Genomic DNA, 27852 nt, shown 5'->3' on the forward strand with positions numbered 1-27852 from the left:
GCGTTGGGTTTTTAAAACCCTTTTTATTATCAATGTATTAATTCCATACAAGGGGGATTGAGGGGAAAGGAAGAGATCTGCTGGCGAGGAAGCGGCTTACAATGTTAAAAACCGCCATGGGCTAAACTGCAGCTCACAAAGCAGGAAGGGGTCGGTAGGGGACAGGGCAGTGGTCTGGGCCACCGGCGATGCCTCTGGCTTTCGGTGGTTCTTTAAGCCCCAGGGACTGCAGATGGAAGAAAGAAAAGAAAAAAAAAAAGACATCAGACATCAGAAATCAAAAGGATGCGACCCATTCCTCCGTTTTCTTGCAAGCCCGCACCAGGAATTCAGACACGTATGGACAAGGATAGCTCCGTCTGCGTGCAGACCTCCTCTCAGTATCAACCAGCTCTGGGCACAGGGTCTGTCCATGGAGAAGGGACCTTGCCAGCAGCCACCACCCCTCCCCCTCCCAACGTCCCAGATCGCGGAGCGTGTCTGCCGCCCGCCAGACCCGCTGGCCTCTCTGGGCTCCCGCTCCCCGCCCCGCTGGCCTCTCTGCCTCTCTGGGCCCCGCTCCCTCCGGAGCACCGGCCGCGGGGGCTGCGAGAGGAAAGCTGGGCATTGGAGCAGGCGCCCAGGGCCTGCCACACGGGACGCCAGGAGCAGAATATAAAGGCGCTGCCTCGCCCTTGGCACGTCCCCAAACATCTCTGGCACCTGATGCTGGCTGGCGGAGAGACCCAATGAACTCACATAGAGGACCCGGTGTAGGTCTGCTCTGCAGTCTGGGAGCCTTGGGTTCCAGTCCTATTGTCTGCCTCCAGGGCCCCCTCCAAAACCACCTAATGGCTTCCTACAGTTTCTAGAACAAATTCACATTCCGACCAATCATCCCTTCTTCGACCTACAAAACGCTACAATTATCTGGCCTCTGCCCGCCTCTCTGATCTAGTTGGGTACCCTTTGCCTTTCCTTCCTCTTGACCTGCCATTCATTCTACCCGCATTCTTTGCACTTGAGAGTTCCTCTGTCTATAGAGGCTATTTTTCCCCCTCATCAGTTGGGTTCCCAGAGCACTCTAAGATAGTCTCCCCCTCCTGATCAGACTTCATTCTCATCCATCAAGCTGGTTTTACAAACTCATCCCTTAAAATACATTGTTACAGTGTTAAAAGTCCGTTTCCTAGACGGTAAGCTCTATGAGGGCAGGGCTCCTTCAGTTCTGTGCCCTACCTAAAAGGGGTCTGATCACATGATAGGATCTCAGTTAAGCGAGGAAGGAAGGCTGGGAGGGAGGGAGGGAAGGAAGGGCGTGTCTGCTTGGCTTGCAAAGCTTGGGTTTGGTTATAAAAGGGCCGCTCCATTTTCATTTGTCTGGGGGCCCAACGGAATCATTGAATTCTCTTCCACTGCTCCGGATTCCTGCCCCTGCCATTGGGCCCAGGTCTTCTGCAGAGTCTGGGACTTAAACTTCAATCGGAGGAGCGAGAGGGTGGGCAGGTGAAAGGAGATCTTCCTCCCCCTGGAACCCCAGGGAGGCGCTGCACCCAGAGTAAGACTCTCTTCTCTGTCCCAGGCTCCCCTGAGGCCCAGGGGGCCTGGTGCCCCAGTTCTGAGCCCACTGGATTGATGTCGGTATTCTCAAAGCCGGTGTTTACTTTAAATATCCGTGCTAATTTCGAATATTGCTTCATATATGTATTTTAATAAAATGGTTCCCGGAGGGAAAAGTTGGGGTTGGCACTTTAGGCGAGCAGAGGTGGAGGTGGGGCGTGGGCGCTGGGGAAAGGCTTGTGGTGGTAGAATAACAGGAAAGACCACACACACACACACACACACACACACACCCACCCATCTCTCTGAGCAATCGATCTCTCCCGCTCTCCCGTCCGGATGACGGAAAGCTTAAGAGAGTGAAAAGCTTCAGAAAGGTTCTTTTTCCCCGGAGTGCGAGTGCGGAGTGCTTATCGAACCCCGCTGCGGCTGCGGCTTAGGCTGCGAGGGTTGGCGAGGTCTCCATCCCAGATGCTTCCAGAGTCCCTGGGCGAAGCTCTGAAAAGCCCCGTCGCTTAGAGCTTAGAGCGGAGGGGCAGGTTGCGTCTCATTTTGCAACGGAGCCGGGAATGACAGATCTCTGCCAGGCGATGCGGGTCGCAACTGGTTTTGGAAGTCCCAAGGTTGGTCCCGCGACTGGGGAAGGAAGGAACGGCCTTCGAGCTTGACTTGCACACGTTAGGTTTGGTTATAAAGGTTTACTCGGTTTTCATTTGCCTGGCGCCCAAGGAAACCATTTCATTCTCTCCCGGGGCTCCCAGGTCTGGCTCCTGCACAGGGCTCCGAGCCCTGAGCTGCGCCTCCTATGTCAGCGTCCCTGGGAGGAGCGAGACGGCATTCTCCCCGGGGAAAGAGGGCGGCCCAATGGGTGCGCGCCCCCCTCCCCCTGCGCTCCAGCCTCCGGACGATGCTCCAGGCGCCCGCCTTGAGCTGCGGGGAGGCTGAGTTTTTGGAGCGTGGGGGGCGGGGTGTAGGGAATGGATTTTGACCTGCTGAAGTCCACCTGAGGCTGTTTCCTACCCACAGTCCTGCAGGGCGGTGTGATCGGGATACCCGGGTTATCCTGTCCGCCGCTGCGAGTGAGCTGAGACCGGTGGCTCCGGTTCTCTCTGATAAAGGGGGGCGCTGGGCTCCCCGAGTTCACTGTCTGAGCTCGGCCATCTCACCTGCACGACCTGGGCCAGCTGCTGCTGCGGCCGCGTTCAGGTAGCGGACGATGTCCCGGTGCCCACACTCCTCAGCCAGGTCCACGGGCAGGCGGCCCCTGGCGTCGCGCACGGCCAGCCGCGCCCCGGCTCGGTGCAGCGCCGCCAGCGTGTCCAGGAAGCCCTCCCGGGCCGCGTCGTGCACCGGCCGCGTGCGGGTGGCGGGGTCCGCGCAGTTGGGGTCTGCGCCGTGGGCCAGCAGCAGCTCGGCCACGCGGGTGCTGCCCATCATCATGACCTGCAGGCGGGACAGAGCAGAGTGGTCAGGGCGAGGGCAGGCGGAGGCGGAGGAGGCAGGATCCGTTAATTTATTTATTTTTATTTAAAAAAAATATATATTTTATTGATTTTTTTTTTACAGAGAGGAAGAGAGAGGGATAGAGAGTAAGAAACATCCATGAGAGATAATCATCAATCAGTTGCCCCCTGCACACCCCCCACTGGGGATGTGCCCGCAACTAAGGTACATACCCTTGATCGGAATGGAACCTGAGACCCCTCAGTCTGCAGACCAATGCTCTATCCACTGAGCCAAACCGGTTTCGTCAGGATCCGTTAATTTAAAGAAACTTCTTGGGAAGCCGCTACCTGGCGTAGACAACCCTACAAGCCACGGGTGTCTAGTTGCTCTTTACTTGCCTTCAGTTACCAACTCTCTTAGCCAGTTCTCCTCCTCATTCCATTTTTTTCTGTACACACATTGAATTCCCATTATATTCTCCAGCCTTTTGCAGAATTCCAGCTACACGCAGAGCACAAGTGAAGGCACAAACACAACAGCAAAAGGGTGAGGGGCAAACCTGCCTAATCTCCTGTACCCCTCCCCCAATTTTGATATAAAATTATGTAAGACCCAGAGAATTGGTATGGTTCACTGCTATATAGAAAGCCTTTGTTAAAAGGTGAAAATTAACACACACACACACACACAGAAAACCTTAGTTCTTGAAAAATTTTTCAGTTCCCTGAGAGGGAGGATGTGGACCTCTTGCTTCCTGTAGGCATAGTGTGGACCTGTTGCTTCCTGTATGCATACTGCAATCAAGCCAAGCCAAGCCGCAGCCTAGATATATGCCCTGACCAGGAATCGAACCAGAAACCTTTTAGTGTCCCCGTTGACTCCCTCACAAACTGAGCCTCTCAGCCATGGCAAACTTCAAATTCTTGGAGTATAAAATGGGAAGGCTTGTATAAAGAGTCCTAAACTTTGTCCCCTGGTAAGCTAAATAACATCCTCCAAAGATGTCCACTTTCTAAGATTCTAAGGCCGTGAATATATTACCTTATATGGCACAAGGAATTTTAATATATTATATTAATATATAAATATTAAATATTGAAAGGCTGAACTTTTATATATTTCCTTATATGGCAAAAAGAATCACTTATTTTAGTGACAGCCTGTATTTAACACAAATCACTTGTGTAATTGTAATAAAATATTAATTTTTATATTAAAAGGCTGGACAGTAGCCTAACATTTAAATATTTAAATCATAATAGCAATCCCATGAAGTAGGGGGGGAATCTAATACAGAAATAATTTGTAGGGTGCTTAATTACCTTTTTGAAAACATTACATTTAATTTAGTAATTAAAATTTTTTTCTATCAACTAAGTATTTCTATGTTATACACACTTTTCATTAGGGTTTTGAAACAAAATCATACTCCCTTTTTTCTAGGTTCTCATCTTCCCCATTTAAAAAGTTAAAACTAATTATCCAACTTTCCTTCTTTTTGAATAATAGGTCTCTTCTAACATATTGCGGAGCTCCAAGGCCAAACTCTAAGTTTCCAAACTGCTGGCGATATTTTAGAGATATTAAATTACGAATCAGGCAAGCATTACTTTGAAAGGACACATGCTTTTACAATTCCCAACCTCTTTAGATTAAAATTCTCTCCACATGTCAAGTCCCAGAAAACCCCAAGTTTTAGGCACTTTCATTTTATTTTTATGTCTTTATTTTAAGTATAAAATTTATCTTATTAGTAGTTTCAGGAAAGGAAGATTGGCTTGTGAAGTTCCAAGTAAAGCTACTTTCTTTTGTCTTGTTAGACTGGAGTTTTTGCAATATGTGTTTGTTCCATAAAAATTTTCTTTTCAGAATCAGAAATCATTGGGAATTAAAACCAGGATGGTAGGATGGTGACTGCCGGGGAAGTATCCGTCGTTTTTTGTTTGTTTGATTGTTTTTGTGTGTGTGTGTGTGTGTGTGTGTGTGTATATATTTTTTTTTTTTGCCTGAGATTAGAAAGTTAATGAAGGCCAACAACAAAAACCTGACCTCTCCCCACCCCCACACAGACCAGCAACAAAAAACTGGAGCGGGGAGAGGAGAAAGGACACTTCTCAACACTGAGGAATTGAAAACTCTACTTCAAATATGTTCACTTACAGCAAGTAAGTTAACAATGGCAACAATAACAGGAGATACCACTAACATGGTGACTAAATTGATATTTTAGAGACATTTACACTCATGTTCTTTCTATATGTCGGCATTTTCTAACTTCTTATAAGCACCTATTGCAAAGCAAACATATACTTGTACATTAAGTCTTGTACACTAATAGTTACATCCGAAAATCTCAAATTGATACTTATTGCAACATACGCAGTGGCAGATTTCCTCTGAAATCCCTGCGAGAGTGGAAAATGATCATCAATCAGCTCCTTTCGGAGGCCTGTGAGTTTAGGGCCAAGGGATCCCAGCTAATCTTACATTTCTCTAAATCTGTACGTTTTACACACCAACATTCGAAAGTTTTGTTATTTGATAAAGAATATATGTATCTTTAAAAAGAATAAAGCACGGTCTATATTAACATACATAGTTTCTCCCTCCAGATCCTGCACCCCTTCTGCTTCCTCTTTCTTCCCTCGGCTTCCTGAGAGGAGGGTGTGTGTGCATTGGGGGGAGGGGGGCCTGCCAGGCACGGGGGCATCGCCGGGAGGAGACCCCAGCTCCAGCGGGAACAATGGAGATGTCTCCCCTTTACCGGCGATCGAAAGGCTATACCTGGCTGCGACCCCCGTTCGAACCTCGTCCCCCCGAAGCCGTTCACTACCCCTCTGCCCGCCGCAGACTCGCTCACCCACCTGGATCGGGGTCCGACCTTGGCTGTTGGGGGCATTGGGCGAGACTCCTGCCTGGAGCAGCGCCTGGACCTCATCGACGCGACCCCGGGCCGCAGCAGTGGCCAGCCTGTCGGCGGCGGAGACCTCCATGCGGCTCCCCGGCGCTCGCCCCTCGCTCCCCTTCACCCCCCCTTCGCTCTCCTTCACCGGCCCCCAGCGCCGCCCAGCCTCCGGGAACCGCCGCTCCTCCCTCTGCGTGCGGCGGGCGGAGGCGGGCCCCCGGCGAGTACTGCCCATCTTTCCATTCAGCGCTGCGCGCCTGGAGCCCCCCCCCCCCCCCCAAACCTGCCGCCCTGAGTCACCCCACGCGGGCAGCGTGCCCAGACCCCCAGCCTAGGCGGTCCGCACCCTGCGCCCCACGAAGCCCGGGGGGAGGAGAGGGAGCCCCGGCTGCTGCCACCTGCCCCGCCCGGAGCCCCTCTCCCCTGTCCCCCACCCGCGCGCTCCGGGACCGCAAGGGCGCACGCGGTCGGAGCGAGCTTCCTCCCTCCGGTGGTTGGACAACCCAGTTTGTATAGAGTGCTCACAGGGGTCCCCTGCCCGAGGCTAACCGGAGTGTTTGTCCACTGTCGTTTGATCTCGAGAAGCCCACGGTTGGAGGGGGTCGGGGAGGGGATGTCCTAAGAGGGTCGCCTCGGGTTGTGCAGATGGTGCCGCCGATCCTCGCCGGCTCCCGCGCTGGCAAAGAGGAAGGAGCCTTTTCTCGTTAGAAGAGAAAGCAGGGAAACGTTCATTTTGGAGCATGCCAGCCTGTCCCCCTTCCCCAAGAACACACGTGTAAAACGGGTGTGTGTGTGTGGTGGGGGGGAGTGGTGTCCCCGCATTTGTGCGTGGCCTGATGAGTTCTATTTAACGGGGATGCTGGAGATTTCTGTCTAGCCGGCGGATGGGAAAGTGGGGAGGAAGTGATTGGGCTGATCCACTCCATTGTAAATAAATTCCTCAGGGCTAGAAAATGTCCTCGGGGCTCTCAGGGAAGAGCTGCACAGTGACTCAGAGAGCAAGTTCACACGTTGTGCTTGTCTGGCTCCTTTCCACCCGCCTCCACTTCTCCTGACAGTCTTCTCAGCCAGAACATGAGGGTTAAGAGTGGTCTCTGCTTGACAGTGCTGTTGTGAGTTTTATTTTTTATTTTTTAAAATATATTTTATTGATTTTTCATAGAGAGGAAGGGAGAGAGATAGAGAGCTAGAAACGTCGATGAGAGAGAAACATCGACCAGCTGCCTCTTTTTTTTTATTGATTTTTTTTTTTTTTTACTGAGTGGAAGAGAGAGAGAGCTAGAAATGTCCATGAGAGAGAAATATCAACTAGCTGCCTCCTGCACACCCCCTACTTGGGATGTGCCCGCAACCAATGTACATGCCCTTGACCAGAATCGAACCTGGGACCTTTCAGTCCGCAGACCGACGCTCTACTGCTGAGCCAAACCGGGTTTCGGCTGTTGTGAGTTTTAAATGAATTAATGTACCTATAGAACACGTACTAAGCTAATACCTCTTCTCCTCTCCTCCTCCTCCCCCTCCCTTTTACACACACACACACACACACACACACACACACACACTAGCAATGGGGCAGACTTTTATTTAAAAGGCTCCTAGGGGTGTCGAACTCAATCAGAGAAGGGGCCAAAATCTAAAATCCAGCCTATATCGCGGGCCGAATGGTTTACTGAACAGTCATAAACTGTCATTGTGATAGAAACGCAGCGGAGTGCAGTGATGACAGCGCGGTGCGGGCCACATTGCAAGGCCTGGCGGGACGCATTTGGCCCGCGGGCCTTGTGTTTGACACATGTGGATGGTTCAAACACTATAGCTCCAATAGCTCGAGTCCATAGAAATGCAGTAATATCTCAAGGTTGTATACATAAGCACAGGAGCTGAAGGCCAGCTCACTTAGGAAAATTTAATCCTCTGCTGCTGAAGTAAACTTACAGGCGTGTCTGACCATACAAACAGAAGACCTGGCTAGAAAACTGTCTTTTCACACAATTTCACATAACTGTGGTGTGATTAGTTATTCTCTTGAGAACCTTACCCCAGCTAAGAAAAAAAAAATCTGCCTTGAAAATTTCAAGAACCTGGGCTACTAAAAATAAAAAGGAAAATTTAAAATAGTAAACAAATTTAGTAAGCACCATGTGTGTTCTTTTGGTTAATGAAGATGTGATACATTCAGAAACGTATGCATTTTTAAAAGACAAAAAAACACAACAACCACCCAATAAATTGACAAGAACAAAACACATCAGCTCAAGTTCTATCCCTCTCAGTTCACAACTGGCTCTTAGCACAAAACTCTTCCAACACACAAACACACTGCTGATTTGCCTGGCAACAGAACGTGAAACATGTGCTTAAGTTACTGAGCTGGAGCAAAAGCACCGCAGGGCACATCTGCATGGGCTTCTTCACTATCTACCGGGCCCAGTTTAAAAGATCCGCTTGTAGATCCAGTTTGTACACGTTTCACAGGTATTTTGAACGATGAACCATCTATGGTCCCATTATTTTTAAAATGGCAGTTCTTGAATTGCAAACAAGGCATTAAGATTATAAAGACTTCTCTTGAAAGATATCCTCAGATGAAGATACATTGAGGAGTAATCCTGAAAGTTAAGCAGTTCTTTTTCACTAAAACATTGTGATCAAGTAGAATGCCTATTGTGAAGAATAGTTTCATTTGTTTCCCCATGAGAAAAGGCCAACTTTTTCTGGACTCATATAATTTTAAAACTAAGATGATAAAAAGTAAAATATACACCTTCAGATACTATATAACTTGAAATAATGTCAAGTTAAACTCCCCCCACCCACACACACACATACTTATGGAATGGAATAGCTCTCATGCTCCTCCCCCAAACAGGGTCTAAGGGAAAAATAAACCAGAACTCTGAAAATTCATGGCACCACACAGGCTTGTTAGCAGACAATACCACACAAGAATGAGTCACACATCAGAAATATCGTAAGAGTAATTAGCTGGGGACTTATACTTCCAGTAACTGAGCTCCTAGGTTAAAAAAAACAAAACAAAAAACCCCCCAAAAAACCCTTGTAATATCAACAAGGACCCCTTACCTCAAAAAGGAATAAAGACAGCATGGCATGGGTCTATTACAGACATGATATGCAGCAGCATAAAAATAACACCCTCCACAGAGTCCCTCAATTGGGGCGAAGCCCATTTTTCGCTGCTAAACCTGCGAAAGATTAAGAGAGTGAAACAAACTCACCTGTAACTATGGCACCTCCTACATCTGGATGACAAGTATGCCCAATCTGATGCCATATGTTAAAACATTGAGAATATGTATGAGTAAAGGAAAATGGAAACAAAAGGCAAAATGATGATCCTTAAAACGTGGGTAAAAAAAAACCCCAAACAAACCCCAACGCATGATTTAAAGGCAAGTAGGTGTGATTCTGATTCTGATTCTATATGGCATCATCCACAGAGACAAAGGCCAAGAAAAGCATCTTCATTTTGTTCGGTGCCAAGGCTGGATGTGGTTCCAGGCAAGAGCGATAATACAATGAAGGTGTCACATGTGCAACTAAAAGAGCTGGTTTGTCTAATAGGCCCTTCTGGGCTCAAATGAACTTAAACGACAATCTCCCTTGACTAATGTTCCTCCTGTGTCAAACAAACCTATGTACGGCACGGGTTTAAATCCCTCCTCCCTTCCAAACACTGGAAATGAACATGCAGGAACGTCTACAATGCAGACTGCCTGAAAAAGAGAAGGACTCTGTGGTGCCACTGACATCACTGCTCTGAGGAGGCTGGGATGCAATGCAGTTATCGCTGATGGGAGCCAGGCAATGGTGGTTTGTTTTCTCCGACGACAACCGCATGATCAATCCACCAAGGGGTTTGTGGAAAATCAAGCGTCAGAGTGCACAACGCCCCATCTGTATCCAGGAGCTGCATATTGGCAGACTTTGACAGGGAAACCTAGAGGAGTTGGTTAACTTTGGCTTATTTATTTATTTATTTATTTATTTATTTATGCCTCAAAGAGTTGGGCTTCTCACCTGGAAGTAAAAACCCAATATAATGATTTTGGCCTGTGGCTGCCTTGTGTTGGTAAATTGTGCGGTTCCACCTGCTACTTCTGCCATAGTTTCATGGTTCCTACCCAGACAACAAAGACCAGGTTTAATATTATCCAGTTCTCCATTCTTTAGCCTCCACAAAACACGTCTTGCTGTATTTCCTCCGATTCCGATTCCAAACTTCAGTGCGGGGAGTGGGGGAAGCAGCCTTCGCCCTGCGTTATATCGCTGCACTCCCTGCACCATGGAGTCCTCCACAACCAGCACATCAGGCTCTTTGTCTCTACAGTCAGGGCAAATCTGTGGTGCTGAGTCATCCATCTGTCATCTCCTGCTTGATTATCTTCTGCTGTGTGTGGAATGGCTGCTGGGTTGGAGTCTCCTTGGCTCATTCTACACTGGGGCAGAGGGTCGGTGCAGGCACAGACTGGGAGTGGCGCATCTGTCATGCTCCCCCAGTCCAGGGAGCCCCACTCTGGGGCCCAGTGCTATACCTTTTAACTCTTAACATCCATTTTGAGGGTTCTCTTGCAATCTCATGAAGCACAGAGAAGAAAATGCTTTGAATAGAATTATCAATGTTATATGAAAGGGAAGGTCAAGAAGACCTTAGTTACTGGAAAGATGGTGGACACCCTTCACCTCCATTCTCATGTTTAATGAAAAATTAAACAGAAGAGTATAACAAGCAAAAGAAAATCCAACAAAGTCTATTTTTCCTGTTGTTGTAACTTTTATGCTTTAAATATATACGCATTTTTTTTTAATGGATTGCCTGCTAGATAATCCAGCTCTCTGTTTATTATGTTTCAATCTCCTATTGACTTCTCTGGAACACCCATAATATCTGATTATACTTTCAATCGACTGCTGTTAGCTCAGGCAAAACATGAAGTTTTAAAATTATGCCCACGGAGGGTGGTGGCTGGGGAGAGAGTTTATGATGACAAAGGATGTCTTGGATAATCTCTTTACAAGTGCAGGAAGCCTTTGAAAGGTGAAGATGTGACACAAACTATGGTTCAGAGAAGGCAGTTCTACAGATAATTTGCACAGAAATGATTCCAGTAATCAGCTTTCTGAAGATACATTGTGATTTGAGAAGAAAACTTAGTTGTAGTTCTCAAAGCTCAGACCACAGATCGTGCAGAATCACCAAGGAGTGCTGGTGAAAACCACACATTCTGCAGGTTTAGAGAGTAAGGATCTCCTCTATGCATGTAATGCTTCATTCAATCCCTACATTGACATTTGAAGCAAGTACTATTATTATCCCAATGATACTGAAATACAGATGATAAATCTGAAGCCTGGATACATTAAGTAACTTTGTTCCAAGTTATAAAGCGACTAACTAAAAAGTCTAGGTTTGAAAAATTCATAGACACAGACAACAGTATTGTGATTATCAGAGGGAAAAGGGGGTAGAAGGTAGTTAAGGGTAATGTGAGTCAAATATATGGTGATGCATAGAGGAGCCAAAGGACACAGAGATTGACAGGAGAAAATAAAAACTCATTCTGGTGGTTTAGGTACAGGTACGTGGATATTGAAAGCTGGCCCCACTCTTGAAGAAAGGTATAGGAGTATAAGGATGTAAAAGAAGATGTTCCAGGCAGAGGTGAGAGTATGAGCAAAGCTATGGGAGTCTGGGGATGCTGAAAGGAATTCAGTAGGATGGATGTATGGTGAGAAGCTGGAAAATAAGCTTCTGGAAGGAGCTTGCCAAGGAGCCTCAAAGGACTGCTCAGATTGCCAGAAGGAAAACCAAGGATGAGTTAGATGGCAAGGACACTGTGCAGACAACTCTTTCAGAGCTTATCTGTGATAGTTCAAGGTGATATATGGTGAAGGGGGCCACAGGGAAGGTGGAAGAGACCTGAGCACACACAATACCTAAAGGGAAAATGCCAGGTCAAGAAGAGAACAGATAGAAGAGGGAAAAAGAAATACAGGTCACAGGCAAGATAGGGTATTTCCGAGGACCGGAGGTCCCTACAATTTCAGGAAGAAATTGAATTCAAGTCACAGGGAACGATTATGAATTTGGGTTGAGGAGACAAAGCTAGATTTGAGAAGGGAAAGCTCGGCAGGGAGGAAGTTGAAGTCCATGCGCAAAGAGGCTGACTTGCTTGCAGTGAGGTAAGATGGTGGGTTAGGAAGTGAGAGTGAGTGGTGATGGCTTAGAGGAGACAAAGCTAGACTTGAGAAGGGAGAGAAGGTCAGAGTTAGAGGATGGTTTAGAGGAGACAAAGCTGGATTTGAGAAGGGGGAGGAGGTCGGGCAGGGAGGAAGTTGAAGCACTTCCTCCATGAATAAAGAGGCTGGCTTGCTTTCAGTGAGGATAAGATGGAGGGAGGGTTAGGAAGTGAGAATGAGCCATGACGGTTGAGAACATCTGTTATAATGAAAGAGGGACTGGTGAGCAGGACTGAGGGTAGCTTTTCCATCAGCCTGTAGAATCCCGCTGAGCGTGGAGATCATGATGCGACTGGAGCACCTGGACATTTTACTTAAATGAAAGAAGACCTTGCAATGGGGCTACTCCAGAAAGCCTACAAATCAAAGAACAGAAATTCTAGGTGTGAATATCAATTCAAAACATCACCAGAAAGATACTTGAGAAGGTAGTATTCTGAAATTAGATTCTGGTTCTGACAAAGAATGGCGAAGTTGGCAAGAAATGATAGGCATGGTATGCAAACATATTATATGATAAGCCACATTTTATTGGGGAAATAAAAGGGGTTGGAGAAATAGCTCTGTGCTGGGACCAAATGAGAGCCCTAATGTACCTAATTAACTGCTTTTAGACTGTGAAGTCTCTTGAGACTATTTTAAGCTTCTCTTTAAAATGAGATATCTTGCTCTATTCTTTATACCTCAAGATGTTAGCAAAAGTGAGACACACATAAAAACTATTTTTAAAGCATATCTCTTTTTACCCTCTTCAATATTAGTTTGTTATTAAACAATATATAGTTAAAGAGAATAAAGTTGAAATAAAATATAAATAGAACATATCTGAAAAGATACAGAAACGTCTATAAATGTGGAGGGAGGAAATGAGGAATTGGGATGGGCCTGAGACTTTCTTTGCATTTCTGCTACTAGTATTGTTTAAATTTGTATTGTGTACATTTGTTAGCTATTCTAATTAAATAAACATAATCTATGTATTAGACAAGTCAGAGTTGCTTTTCTGAAAACCATCCTTCATAACTTTGACAAACAGTAACTGAGCACATACTCTATGTCAGGCACTTGGCTTTAAGTTGTGAATTAAAAAAAAAAGAAAAGGAAAAGAAAAAGAAAAAGAATGATCCTTAGTCAAGAGAGTGTGTATTGCTAACAACTATTAACATATTTGCTTCTCAGGAGTAGGAAGGTGGCCTTGCATTGGGAAGAGCTCTTGAGGGGAGTCTGCATTAATAGTCTAGGAGAAGGAAGATGCATTCTGACACTTCAGAACTGTGTTACCAGGAAAAAAAGAAAAGAAAAGAAAAGAAAAAACAACAACTGCAAGTTGTATTTCAGTGTTTGGAGAGGATCCTATAATTAAGGAAAGCTCCTTAGGAAATAGCTTATCAGAGCCCTGTAATGGATTTTCCTGATGTAGCAAGGCTAAGCCTGAATAGATGGACTCTGGGATAGAATGCTAGGTGCAGGAGAGAATTATTTGAAGACTAAGGCAAAGGAAGAATAATCTCACGCCCCCCTTTAATTTAGAAAGAGTTAATAAAGGAAAAGATGACCCCAAGCAAAGCTCCACCACCTACTTTAGCTCCTTGAGCAAGAGATGCTTTGTTCTGGCTTCCATATCCCCATCTACAAAGTGGGCATAGTAATAATTGTGCCTCAGAGATTGTTGTTCAGCCAAGAGAAGTACACCTTGAAGTGTTCTGGGTAAGAATTCTAAGGGTCCTTAGGGTCCAATCTGAGTATTTTTCAAAGGAAAGAAAGCCAGGTATCCTTTTAGTTATTTTTTCCACCAGGAGAAGAGGTAGTTTTAGCATGAAAGGGAGACCTCTGAGAAAACAGAACAGACCTCCCCACAGGCTTTTAAGAAAAGAGAATGTGTCCCTCGGATGAGATCTATGAACAAGTCAAGGTGGGGAATACTTCCTTCTCCCTTTTACTATTTTCTAGTTAGATTCAATATAGCACAATTATTGAGTGTCTGCTATGAATAAGGCACTCTTTTGGGGACTCTCTGACATCTCTGTTCACTCAGAATTATTAGAAAATGTCTCTTCCTGCTCCAACAGGACTTTGGTAAGGAGCAAATAAATAAATAAATAAGCAATCCCTTCCCCCACCAAACACACACACACACACACACACACACACACACACACACCCCAAACTCAAAATGCCTTCACTTATTTATAAATCTGAATCATAATTATAGGTAAATCCAAAATTTTCAATCTTTGTGTCCAAAGTATTGACTGGGTATAGACTCTGCAGTATCTATCATCATCTTCCAAGATCAATTTAAAAATGACAAAGTCATTTCTAAGTTGTGTGCAAAGCATAAATAATTTTGAATCTATGTAAGGAGTTTACTATTAAAAGTATCTCTAGAGTGGACTGTTATGAAATGAGTAATCTCTGCAGCTCACAAAAACAATCACTTCCTAACCATTATTTTTGTAGCTACTGCTTTTGTAGTTGAGAAATTTCTTATGGGGAACATTCTTATGTCTGTTTGTAGCTATTTGGCCAGTAGAGAACACTAAAAGATTAGCACAGTATGTGTGCATGTATACATATAACTCTCTATACATCTATGTCTACAGTATGTATTTGTATATGTAATTTGTTTATATGCACAGATATTGAGGATGAGCCTCATCCTGAGGAACACAATAAGCAATAGGGCATATAATTAGAGGAGAGACAGACAAACAGAAATAGAGACCAGAGGAAATTTATTCTAAGTTGCCAAGAAAATTGTAATGGCTACCATTTACTGAAACCCAACTTTGTGAGAAGCATGAAGCAATTTTATATATTATTTCTCATCCCCCAACTGTGGGATAGAGATATCATCCTTCCTTCCTATATCAGAAATAAGAAGCCCAGAGTACATAAGCGACAATGCACAAGGAGGCGGAATTTAAAACGCAGGGTTCTCAGCTTCTCCCACTGTTTTCCTGTGGATTGATTTGTACAGTACATGATGGCAATTCAACAACCCTTACCCTTCTTTGAACTTTGTGCCTTCAAGCAGGTTGCACATCCTAGACCGAGGGAAACATTTCCTTCACTTTGGGGAAGGTGATAGAAAGTTGGATCTTGACGTCCCCTCAAACTCACTTAACCCAGTCTCATAATTTTAAAATGATTTTTTCCTGGTTATAGTTTACATATGTAAAAAATTTTAAGAAATTAGCTGCATGGAAAAGTAAACATTGCACTACACAGAAGCAATGACTGTTAAGGTTTTGAAATATTTTCTGTTTATTTCTTGTTCAGTCCTTGTGGATATAATACAACTTTGAAAGCTTTTCCCTTCATTTAGCATTAGGACATTTCCCCTACTTCTCCATACACTGCTTTTAACAGTTACAACACATTCCACTAAAAATATGCTATAGTTTACGTAAAGATGTCCCTGTTGTCCAATACTTAAGATGTTTCTAATTGCTACAATAAACAGTATTGCAATTTTTCAGAGTATAAGGCTCTTGTCACATTGCAAAATTGCTTTTCAAACCCCACCTTGATTTACAGATAAGAACATGAAGGGGTGGTACACTGCCATAGTTACCCAGTAAATGTTTGCTGCAGATCTTGATTCAGTCCTCTCTCCATATTGGTCACAGCTGCTTACTCTAGCTGGGAAGGATGTGGTTGGTGAGAGATGTTACCTATTCTTAATAATAATCCTGGAGGAGACACCGTGCAGCATGGGCAATGGGACAATCCTAGGCTATATGCTCAGGTAGACCTGATCCCCATTTACCATCTCTGCAGCCTTGAATAAATAATGACGACTTTCTGAGCCTCCATTTCCTCACCTCTCAACGTAGAGAAAATAAAACTTACCCCATTAGGGTTCTTATAAGAAACAAATAATGCCAGATATATTTAAAAATCTGGGCATTTAGGCCCACAGTAGGCTCTCAATAAATAGAACTTACTTTTTTTTGAGAATAGATAGGATGTTTACTTCATGTTATTGAATTAGGCCATCAAAGTCAATTTCCTTTTGGATATTTTTTGTTGAGTACTGCACATTCTGGCAGGTGTCTGTGGTTTGAACAAGACAACTCCCTTCCCAAAGATGTGGTCAATTCTGTCTTCTTTGAATTCTAACCCCCTGAAAACAGGGCTTCTTTGTAATAAAACTGGCTGTTATAATGAAAGTACGTCCATCCAAACCTTCATTAAACCATGGTTCGTGACAATGGAGTGGTTCAGTGTTCCCCCTGCATTTCCTGCCACCCACCACCACTCCTTGGTGTGCAGTCCAAGCAGGAGGTACCATAGGGGAAACCATAGCCAGACTGAGGAAATGTAAAGTTTCCCTTCTCTAAGCCCTCTTCCCATATTCCTCTTTTCCTCCTTAATGGGACTGATTGTTTCTTTTCAAACACATGTTGCCCTCTTTGCTGCCAATCATGAGCACATGTAGTATTCCAATTTGCTTAGGGCTGCTGATACGTGTGTGCTATTAGAATGCAAACATACTGTTGGGACATGCAAATAACATTGTACTCACTTTTCGCTCTTGGTGATAGGAGTTCAGTGTTCATGGTTGACTGGGCTGAACAATGGCTTAGGGCACTCTAATTCAGGGGGATCTATACTGAAGCTTTGCTCTTCAAATGGAGACCTTATCAGCTCCTCACCACAACTACCCTTTAAAGTAGCCTGTCTTCTTGGGGCTCTATAGTCTTACGGTTATGTTCCTTTTTTTTTTTCTTTCTTTTTGCCTTTCCTGGACTTCTGAGAGTCCTGAAGTCCAACTCTCCTCTGATATTGTAAAAGATCATACAAAATGTTCTTGTGTTGGAACACTCTCCTTCAAGTCAAAGTCTTCACCTAATATGGGATTAAACTCCTCTGGAAGAAATCATCTTCTTGATGGTATATATCAAGCCTGAATGAATTTTAAAAATGCTTCCTATTCATGTTTTAGCACCTTCCATTTCCACTCATGCTTTCCTGGGAGTCTCTGGGTTGAAGGTATAGTTTTATATTTTTCTTTCTTATAGTTAAGATTATAACTTACAGCCTTCATTTTTAAAAAGGCAACATTAACAGAATATACTTTCTGTTTACTCTCTAAGTCAATTTTGCCTCAAGGAAGCATATTTAATATTTTATCTCCTTGGTATCCCACTAAATGTGAATATTAATAGCTGAATGTCACCTTACTTAAAACTTTTTTTTATATGTCTTTATTGTAAAAGTGCTTAAAACAAATGTATCATGAATTATTGTAAGATGTAACCATCCTCCAGTTAAAGAAAATACCACTTTGCCAGCCAATCCAGAAGCTGTCATTCCAATGAAAACCACTTTTTCTTCCTAAATGTAGTCACTATACTAACATTTATGGAAATGGTGTATTTGCTTTTCTTATAGTTTTAATACTTCTTCCAATTCTAAACACTACTTTTAAAATTTTCCTGCCTCTTTTTCTCCTTTGTCTTTCCATTCTATTAATCTACTACAGATTCTTCTTCAATCTCCCTATTTCCTTGCCACTAATGTGTTGAAGAAACCAGCTTTTGACCTTTTGAATTTCCAAGTCTGGATTTTGCTGGTTGAATCCTTGTGGTGAGGCTCACATGCTCATTTGTCCTCTCTATTTCTCCTCAATTGGTACTTGGCTCCTTGATGCCCACTATGGCACCTGCTGGCCACATGTATCTATTGAGCACTGTGATATGCCTCATCCAAATTGAGTTTTGCTATAAGTGTAAAATGCCCACTTATTTTAAAGACTTATTGCAGAGAATGATATGAAATATTTCATTAATGGTTTTTATATGGTTGTGTATTGGAATGATAATATCTTTGATATATTGGGTTAAATTAAATATTTTAAAATAATTTCCACCTACTTCTTTTTAGTTTTTGTAATGTAGATACTAGAAAACTTAAATACATTTGAAGGTCCCCTTGGAGGACATACTTTTTTAAATTAAAAATTATTTAGTTAAAACAAGTTTACATGTTGACACACCATAACTAGGATGATCTGTCAAAATTTTAATTGTGCTAAGGATCAAGCAGATATAATAGCTAAAGTTCCCTCAAAACACTGGGTCCTAGGTTCCATGGTAAGACCTCTCAAAATGGAAATTCCATTAAGACAGACATTTTGAAGGTTTTGAGGATCACCTTAACGTTTCATCCCCTCTTTCCTTCACAACACACACACACACACACACACACACACACACACACACACACACTTTTTATACTAAATTCTTTTTAGAAAATTATACACTAAAACTATTGATTCAGATACTCAGACTGCAGAAACCATTATGAAGGAATTAAGAGTCTATTACCTCAGTGTTCCCTCCAGAAATGATTATTAATAGTATGAATACTAGAAGAGTTTTAGAGTCACACTGTAAAGGCTATCCTATGGGGCTTCTGTGCAGGTAGGGGTTAAATAGTAAGCAAATTTATACTGACACCTTAGAATGTTCCAGGGATGGAATAAATATATTCAATGTTTTATTTTAGTGAATAAAATTTTATCACATTTTATTATGATATGTATAATCTTTTAAAAACATATTTTATTGATTTGTTTTTTTTACAGAGAGGAAGGGAGAGGGATAGAGTTAGAAACATCAATCAGCTGCCTCCTGCACACCACCTACTGGGAATCAAGCCCACAAGCCAGGCATGTGCCCTTGGCCTGAATCCAACTAGGGACCCTTCAGTCCGCAGGCCTATACTCTATCCACTGAGTCAAACCAGCTAGGGCATATATGTAAATTTTTAAAAATGGAATTCAGAAATTTCTGGTTACTCTGAATAATTAAACCTACTTAAGTAGGTACTTACTGTAAAAGTAAACTAATGTTCTTTTAAGGGCATACTTTATTTAGTACTTTGATAATAACTGACAAATGTATGCCAATTGAACATTTACAATGTATTTTTATATACAGTATTTCAGCGTTTTTCAACCGCTGTTCCGCGGCACACTGTGCCATAGGTGCAGACAAGACAAGAATTTTATAATTTTTCACTATTTTGTCTACTTAATATTTCATAATAAAGTAATTATAAAATACTTTCTTTGTGTTTATTTGATTCCTATTCAAGAGAATTACTTTATATATAGTCAATATAGGCACAGAGTTAAATTTTTTAACATTTTCTAATGGTGGTGTGCCTCGTGATTTTTTTCATGAAACAAGTGTGCCTTTGCCCAAAAAAGGTTGAAAAACACTGCAGTATTTGACCTAGTTCTTATTAGGTGAGTAGTATAGAGCACATCTCAGGCTTACAGATGAGAAAATGAAAGAGTACTTAGTCCAAATACCACACAGCTAGTAAGTAAAGGAAATGGACTCTAATTACATGTTATATATTCTAAGAAAGTAACTTCCTACTTCATCCTTCAAGTGATTCCTGTGCTGGTGCATAGGTTTCCCCTTAATTGCTCTTAAGTCAAAGTGATTTATATTGTAAGTATTTTATATTAAATTAATTTATAAGAAAGTTTTGAGTTAGTTTCATTCTGGGCAAGAAATAAATCTCTGAAAAAAAATTAATCCCCTTGTTTTACTATGAGTTTCAGTGACTTTTAGAATTCACAAGGGCTTCAGTTATTATATTTATTATATTGCCTTATTTTTCAGAACTTTTTCATTTCACTCAGTCAGTATATGTTTACTAATGTGGCTAATACTGAGAAAAACAGAAATCCAAAAGAGTTAAGCAACCTACAAAGAGATTTAGTCATTGGAGAGGTAGTTGAGAGGCAGTTTTAAAGTAGGAAGTGGAAGCATTTGGAGTAAGAAGCACAGAGACCGTGCAATAAGTTATTTTAGCCTCAGTCTCCAGTCTATGACCTGATGAACAAAATCCCTAAAACATGATGCTCATGTGACCATTAAGTGAGACCATGTAAGTCGATGTGCTCTATTACTGTTAAGCTCCTTGTAATAATCAGTTTGAAGGATAAAGAGAAAGGAAACTTGACCATATGCTTTTGAAAGTTTCAATAAGCTTCTTTTTAAAAACCATGTATTACATAAAATATATCAAACTTCAACTATTCAGCATGTAAATTGACTGGAGTAAAGTTCAAAGTGTTCCATGGTGTATACACATTTAAAAATTATTTTTAAAATTTAAAATATACTACTTTTTCTATGGGGTGGGAAAGTTTGCAATCCGGGGAGTCCTTGTTCTTTCGGTAGCTACTGTTTCTTTAAATTGGGTGAAAGAATCGCACGTTGCTGAGTCAGATGCTCTGGCAGCCTGAGTCAAGTGGAGGGGGAAAATGGCTCTCAACAAAAGAAACCAAAACACAGGCTTTCCACCTCAGCAGGACCGCAAAGCAATCGGTGCAGCATTAAACAAATTGTATTTAAAAGCAGAATCGTAAAAGGGCCTCGTTATGTTTATCATTTTGAAGGCATAATATTTTAGTTTTTGCAAATTACTTTTTAGCTTACATTAGTCACATATATATTTCCCTTGTCGTCGTTGGTGTGTTTTAACAGAGGTCTCTGGTCATACCTGGTACTTCTGAGTCCACCAGGACCCATCATTTTGCCCATACATGCTTTATTCTGTGAAGGCCATGTTGTACTGCAATTTTGCCTTGAACTTAACTATAATTTAAACCTGTGAAATACTTCTATGTTTTGTTTTTCCTCACTTCCATACTTTTAGGTAGCCATGTTCAAACCAGCATGATTTCAGGTTTAGATAATAAAATGAACTAAAAGAAACCACTATTATTCTACCTCTCTGCCTAGAACACACCATACATTCTTTGTAAACAGGGGTAAATGTATATAGAGTGTTTCAAAAAGATGAGAGAGATCACGAATGTCTTAGGTGGAAATTTTCTGTCTGATGCTGCAAGCTTTACCACACAAGTATATCCCGTTATACCCTTTCCCCAAAATATGCTCTGATTGTACAAACCTGTGCCCTCCCACTCCCGGTGGCAACTGGAGTGTTGACAGGCCTCATGCTTTTTGTTTCTCTGTCTGGGTTGCAAGATGGTTTAGAGAAGGGTCCTTAGTATTAAAAGAGATAGTCTTTTGCAAGCCAGGTGAAAGATCCCATAATAATAAAGGTGCTCCTTCATTTGGTAAAATGGCTCCTCCTGATGACTCAGATTCAGGGTCCTAGGATTCAAAGCGTGATGGACTGATTCTGGAACTTTTAAAAAATATTTTATTGATTTTTTTACAGAGAGGAGAGAGGTATAGAGAGCTAGAAACGTCCATGAGAGAGAAACATCCACCAGCTGCCTCTTGCACACCCGTTACTGGGAATGTGCCCGCAACCAATGTACATGCCCTTGACCAGAATCGAACCTGGGACCCTTCAGTCCGCAGACCGATGCTCCACCATTGAGCCAAACCGGTTTCAGCTGATTCTGGAATTTTAAAGCTTACTTAAAAGCCTGGACCTTGATTTTAAAATAAGCAAACATAAAGTGAAAGTACATTGGCCATGTTTGTCAATGGTGTCTCAGTAAGCCACCTGTAACAGAATCCCCCTCAAGTGCACCTAACACAAATCTGCTTTCCAATTTCCAGGGAGCAAACCCAGAAATGTGGATCTTAAACAGCAGCCCAGGTAATGCTGCTTCTGATACTCTTTGCCGCCTCCTTTGCTGTCTCACTCCTCTCATGCTTAAACTAACAAAGTAACGGTATATTTATTCATACCGCTCTACATGCTTTTGTGAGCTTCAGTTAGCTGAAGAGGTTATATATCTTTGCTCACATCTTCTGAACCTCTACAAAACTTTTCTTCTCTTGAAAAATTACTATTGGCTTTGCAGCCATTTGAATGAATTCTGAGAATTTTTGAGGTAAAGGGGAAAACTGAAAGCTAGAATTGAAGGACTCAAAGGCCATTTGCGATACAGTGTTTCTATTCTTATGAACAAAGCTGTGCTGTTATTTTAAATATAAAAATAAAAATCAACTTACTCTTTTCCAAAGGACATCTGAGGTACTGGAATTTTAAATTTTGTAGCTGATGGTTTTCATTTCCCCCCCTTTTATTAATAATACTTCTTCCTGATTATGTAGTTCCGCCCAAACGCAACTATCATTCTAAGGCTCGTGGGACAAACAACTTCAATAATCCCTTCTTTAAAAAAAAAATGCTATTAACAGCAAATGCAACAATTTTTAATACACATGGGATTGGTGACTAACACAGGAACACCATGAATTAGGAAATGGGGAATCGGTGGAGGTCCCAGATTGGTAGGCATTTTCTAAAATGGAGCAGAGCCCTAAAATGACCTTCATTTCCCTACTGAACAGTCTTTAATCCCAAGATTTTCTTATAGACAGACGTTGATCTTGTTATTAGGCTTACAGAGGTGCTTTTTTTCTTCATTCTAATGAATGATTTCATTTAAATGATTAAACTGAGGGGGGAAATGTCTAACATGAGGAAAGCTTCACTATAAGAAGAAAACAGTTGAGAGACATCTCTGGAAAAATACCAGGGGCCACACTGGCAAAACCATTTTGCAACCCTGACGGAGAAACAGAGGGTGTGGCCATTCAACTCTCCAGAAGTGGAAGTCCCTACCCGCCCCCCCCTGTCCCCCGCCCCCCCTCCCCAATAGCCCTAAGTCTTGAACTGCACTTTCCCCAGGATTTCTGGGTCTCTAGAATGTACCTACCCCCCACTCCAACCCCTCCCCTTCCGAAAGAAAATAAAGCTCGGTCAGTTTCAAGCTCGGGAAGTGACTTAGAGGCGTCTCTGGTCATACCTGGCACTTCTGAGTCCACGAGGCCCATTCAGACTCTGCCCTGCCCCCACACCCTTCTCCACCCAGTGACCGCCCGTCCCCCGCCCCTACCCCCAGTCTGGCTTTACATATAACCCCTGGTCTAGAGTTAGTTATTCTGATCAAATTTTACCTGTGGAAATAGTTGGGGTGAGGGGCGAGGCGGGGTGCGGTGGGGGAGGGGGAGAGACTAAAAGTAGAAGGAATGCATTGGTGGAGTGGGGCCCTAACTATGCCAGCGGCTAACCTGCTGCAGGGCCTCACCCCAGCTGCCCATTAAAACTTCTCTAGGAATTGAGTCCAGGAGGTGCCCTGCAGTGTGGGAGGCGGGGAGAAGAGGGGGGACAAAGTCACGGGGAGCAGCTCGAATCTCACTTCCTATTGTGTGCTCTCTTGGGGTCCAGGGATCCCACGTTTGGACCCAGATCTAGCTCTGAGAAGTGGGGGAGCCCCAACCTGAAGTCAATGGAGAAGGGGGCCAGTGCGGAGACCAGAGGCCTAACTCCCAGGCCCCTTGTAAAGAGGCACAGCTACACATTCGTCCTATATTTACCGTCACTTGAAAAACCAACAATAACGTAGTGAATAGGTGCAGCCAGCAGCACAGGGGCTGAGATTGTTACACTTCTCAAAAAGGACTAAAGATTTTAAAGGAGTAAAATCACTGGGCCAGATGTTCAGCCTTCTGGAGAGAGAGAGAGAGAGAGAGAGAGAGAGAGAGAGAGAGAGAGAGAGAGAGGAAGAGAGAGAAAGTATTTTTGAGATGATGTGTATCAATTTACTAATAGAACTTATTCGCATGTTGGGAAAATTGTTTGGCGTAATTTTACCATGATAGTAGTGATGAACTAATATGTAATTAGCAGATCTGTAAAATATTCTGGACATAGATAGCTACACCATTGTTATCTTAGAAGACAAATGAATTTTTAAAATTCAAGGATCTTTAAAGAACTAAATTAATATTAAGTCTTGATTCCTGAAAGGATTATTGTTCTTAGAACTAATGAAGGGGTCATATACACATTGGAAATGATGGTTTATGCTAACTATACAGTGATTACCTTGAGAAAACACTAAAACTCTTAAGAGTTCCCAAGTGGTAGTCATCAAATAGATATTTAGTCTCATAAAAATATTATTTTGTAAACACACCAATGCAGAGATAACAAATCAATTAATGTAATTCACCAGGCATGTATGATAACAAACTAGTAATGTGGGATTTTATTTTATACATTTCCAATCATAAAAATAAAAAGTCATAGTAAACAGAATTCTAGAAACTAAAAATATGTTAAAATAACACCTGCATATTTGCATTAATATTAAATAATTCATACAAGTTATTTTTGGCAGTGTGGCTCTCAAAGATTGTATAAATACCAGCATAATTATCCAATATGTAATTACTTGCCATTTGTAATTAACAATTCTAGATGTTTATTTATGTGTATAATTTCACATATGAAGTTGGAGAATTGCACACATTTTCAAGACATTCTATTCTACCAAAGTCATGTGTTCTGTTTTCAGATATTTGCTGAAAATTGGGCTTTTCATGTGATCAATGCATTTGAAAATAACCTTGCACATCATTCCTGAAAATTGAATTATATCTAAATAAAAGTAAATAAAATAAATAAACTGTAAAAAGTAAATAAATAAACTGCTTCTTTGAATGAATGTGTCATTTTTGTTCTTAACATTTTATAAAACATGCTATAAAATATTTTCTACAACTTAGTCACCACAATATTATATTGTGTATTCCTAAATTAGAAAAACACATAATTACAGTATTTACATAGATTAAAATTTTCTACTGTTACTATATATTTCTTGTACAAAATAATTTAAATAAAATAGCTTTATAAAAAGAGTAATATAAAGTAATTAACAACTCTGATACTAAAAAACATATAGTGGCTAAACATTTGCTGCTAAGAATAAAGCACCATTAAAAAAACCCAACAGGATCGCCCTATGAAATTCTTTGTAAACTCCTGCTACGACTCTAAAAACTGAATTTTCATAATAATGTGATTTACCTTACAAATTGTCTGTAAACTTTTGCCAAAAGAAATGGAAACATCTAATTAAACATTCAAAGTTTTACAGTTTATATTTGCATGTCAAAAAGCCAATTAACATTACAGTAAAAACTACCGGTAATTACCCTTCTGCAGGCCTTTGCATTTTTTAAAACACATATTCCAGAGGAAATGATGCAACGAAGATGGTCACAAAAATGAAACCTCATTAAATTATTGTTGATGGATTGCCCACATGTTAATAGGTTGCTTGCCTATTGTAACTAACGTGGTTCCCCGAAAGTAAGACCTAGAGCAACTTTGGGAGAAAAAATTAATACAAGACTCTGTCTTATTTTCGGGGAAACAGGGTACATATATATTTTCCATTTTTCTGGCCATAGGAAATTACACCGACGGTATCAAGATGTATCTGATAGGAAGATACATTACCTTAGGAGTGAGTCTGCTTTTCAAGAAGTAGGCCTCACTTTTTTTTTTTTTTGAAAGTGTTCACTGTGGCTTGAGAAGGTTAAAATACGATTGGTTTTGACTCCCTGGATGTACCACTGTCTCCTGCACACGCGGCCATTGTCCCGAGACATTTGAATTTCTTTTTGGCGAAATAAACCTGCCACCTCCTAAAAAGCACATTTCTGCAATATCGCCACTTGCGAGTGACTAACCATTGGCACTTCAGGAAGTCAGACTACAGGCGGGCGCTGGGAGGAGGGAAGGGGGACCCAGAAGGGGGGCTGTGGAGGAAGAGGCGGCCCCCCCAAAACTGAGACCGTTAGTAAGACTGTACCCCAGGACAGCACAGAGCCACAGAGCGCCGTGGGAACACACCTGGTGTGTGCGTGTGTGCATGTGTGTGCATGTGTGTGCGCTCGTGCACTGACTGTTCCACCCAGGGCACCCAGGGCTACTTCTGAGGTGGGTTTAGGATGCCCCCCCACCCAACCCCCAAACTCACCCCCCTACCTTGAGTTTCCTGGGACTCAGGAAAGGGTTCCAGGGGCTCAACAGCTCAAAATACTGGAAAGAAAGAACCTCCCCTCTAAGTTAGTGTAAGACAGAGAGATCGCATTGCGCCTCCACCCTGGGGAGGTGATGGCTACCTGCCTCCAGTCCCCCCCCCCCCCCCCAGCGGGATGAGCCCCCGCGGCGGGTGTGCGGGGACTGCGGGAAGCCCGTCCTACCTGGTCTTCCAGGATGCGGCTGCCGGGCCCGGCGCCCGTTCCGCAGCAGCGCCAGCACGAGGGCCACGGCGGCCCGCCAGCCCGGCGCGGCGCTCTGGCCCGCGGGCCGCAGCACTTCCACCACGAACGCCCTCTCGCGCGGGGGGCCGCCCGCGCGCCGCACCCGCACGGTGACCCGGTAGGTGCGCACCATCCCCGGCCGCGGCCCGCGCCGCCCGCCTTTCGGGATCGGAGCCCGAGCCGCTGTGCGCCGGCCTCGCTCACACCTCCGGAGACCACGCGCCGCCCGCCGAGGGGCCCATCGCCGCCCCCGAGCGCGCGCCCGCCCGCGTCCCCGGCGCGCCGCCCGCCCGCCCGCCGGCCCTCTCCCCGCGGCCCGGGAGGCGGGCCGAGAGCGGTGCGCGCCCGGCGGGAGCCCGGCGTCCCGCTCCCCCCGCCCCCCGCGGCCTGTTTCTGCCCATCGGCGCCCCCTCCTCGCCCCCCGGGCCTCGGCGTCCAGCGCGGTGACAGCTCCCGGTCCTGAAGGCGGACGCCTCCCCGGCCCCCCCCCCCCCCCCCCGTCCGCCCGTCACCCGACAGGCCGCCGGGAACCCGCCGCCCGGCGCTTCCGCAGCTGCCAGCCCGCGCCCGGGTCTCCCGCCGCCTTCCCTGCGCCCCTCGCCGAGGGTCTTCCCTGTCTCCAAGCCGGATCATTTGAAAAGAGAAAAAGAAAGAAAGCAAAGCAAAGCGAAGAGCACGTCATGGCGCTGCCCGCCACTCAGGAGGCCAGATGTCAGTTTTGAAATGGCGCTATAACCGAACTCGAGATGTGGGAGAGGAAACCGCTGCTCGCTGCCCTGCGCGGCGCGGGCGGGCCGGAGCCACGGTAGGCAGAGCGGGTCCCTGCTGCGGGGGGAAGGGGTGCGCCCTGTCCCTCCGCTCCCCGCTTTGGCGGTCATTTCAACCCGGCAGTTTTTTTTAATTTTTTTTTTTTTATTTTCGGTTTTAACTTTTAAGCATCTTCCTCTTTCCGCGGCCTCGGTGCTCCCGTCCCCTCCCCTCCCCCGCCAGCTGCTCCCGCGCCGCTCCCGCCGCTCCCTCGGCCGCCACCTCCTGCCGCGACCCGGGCCTCGGGGGAGGGGGGGGGGCCCTAACCCCGCGCAGCCTCCCAGCGCCCGGAGCCCTGCACCTCCCGCCGCCTCTGCCCCCTCCACCGGCTCCCTCCCTTCCTCCCGCCAACGCCACTGCACCCGCCCTGCAGGAAAAGTGCGGGGAGGAAAGGAAGAAGCAGCGTGAAGGAGGGTGAGTCCGGGAGCCGGAGGAGGCCGGAGGATTTGATTGAATGAGCCCGGCTGCAGACCGCCGATCCCTGTTCTCGGGGTGCATGCAGCTCGATGGCGAGCTCGCCCGCGGGTGGTGGTGGTGGTGATGGTGGTGGTGACGGTGGTGGTGACGGTGGTGGTGTGGGGGAGGGCGGGAAGTCCAGCCCGGGACTCGCTTTCAGAGTGGCGATGCTGACCGCCGGGTCTGCAGTCGGTCTTGATCCGCCCAGAACCTCTCGGGGCCCGAGGAGGCGAGGCCTGATCGGTCGCCCGGGAAAGTGAGAGAGGATGTGAGACTCCCGCCCGCCCGCCCGCGCCTCTCAGCGGCTGCTTCTGCTCAGTGGCCTACCTGTAGGAGTGGGTCCAGGGCTTCCGA

General features: G+C 44.4%; 1 protein-coding gene, 1 long non-coding RNA gene and 1 pseudogene across 4 annotated transcripts in view; 1 reads left to right on the forward strand and 2 right to left on the reverse strand.

The window, feature by feature from the left end:
* Positions 1 to 3: 3 nt before the first annotated feature.
* Positions 4 to 27850, reverse strand: LOC118716727 (cyclin-dependent kinase inhibitor 2A-like). Of its 3 annotated transcripts, none has more exons than XM_045580276.1 (3): positions 27826 to 27850; positions 2706 to 2982; positions 4 to 226 (listed from the first exon to the last, which is right to left on the reverse strand). In XM_045580276.1, the coding sequence occupies exons 2-3, from the start codon at positions 2977 to 2979 to the stop codon at positions 213 to 215; spliced, it is 288 nt and encodes a 95-aa protein (XP_045436232.1). In that variant the 5' UTR covers positions 2980 to 2982; positions 27826 to 27850; the 3' UTR covers positions 4 to 212. The 3 variants fall into 3 exon arrangements, with proteins under 3 accessions (XP_045436232.1, XP_036290160.2, XP_045436231.1); XM_036434267.2 differs by lacking the exon at positions 27826 to 27850 and adding an exon at positions 26176 to 26489; XM_045580275.1 differs by lacking the exon at positions 27826 to 27850 and adding an exon at positions 5850 to 6007.
* Positions 8002 to 11287, reverse strand: LOC123652162 (annotated as a pseudogene).
* The window catches only part of LOC118716637, a 98563-nt gene continuing 97458 nt past the window's right edge, over positions 26748 to 27852 (forward strand). Inside the window, exon 1 of the long non-coding RNA XR_006741331.1 lies at positions 26748 to 27040. This is a non-coding gene — a long non-coding RNA (uncharacterized LOC118716637). The remainder of the gene's footprint in view (positions 27041 to 27852) is intronic.

The sequence above is a fragment of the Pipistrellus kuhlii genome, unplaced genomic scaffold, assembly GCF_014108245.1.
Source record: "Pipistrellus kuhlii isolate mPipKuh1 unplaced genomic scaffold, mPipKuh1.p scaffold_m20_p_12, whole genome shotgun sequence".
NCBI classification, from domain to species: domain Eukaryota; kingdom Metazoa; phylum Chordata; class Mammalia; order Chiroptera; family Vespertilionidae; genus Pipistrellus; species Pipistrellus kuhlii.

Coding starts and splice junctions, on each gene's coding strand:
- LOC118716727 (XM_045580275.1), bottom strand. CDS start 5,978: ATGGAGGTCTCCGCCGCCGACAGGCTGGCCACTGCTGCGGCCCGGGGT. Junction 2,983..5,849: donor AAGGTCGGACCCCGATCCAG/GTGGGTGAGCGA, acceptor TCCCGCCTGCAG/GTCATGATGATGGGCAGCAC.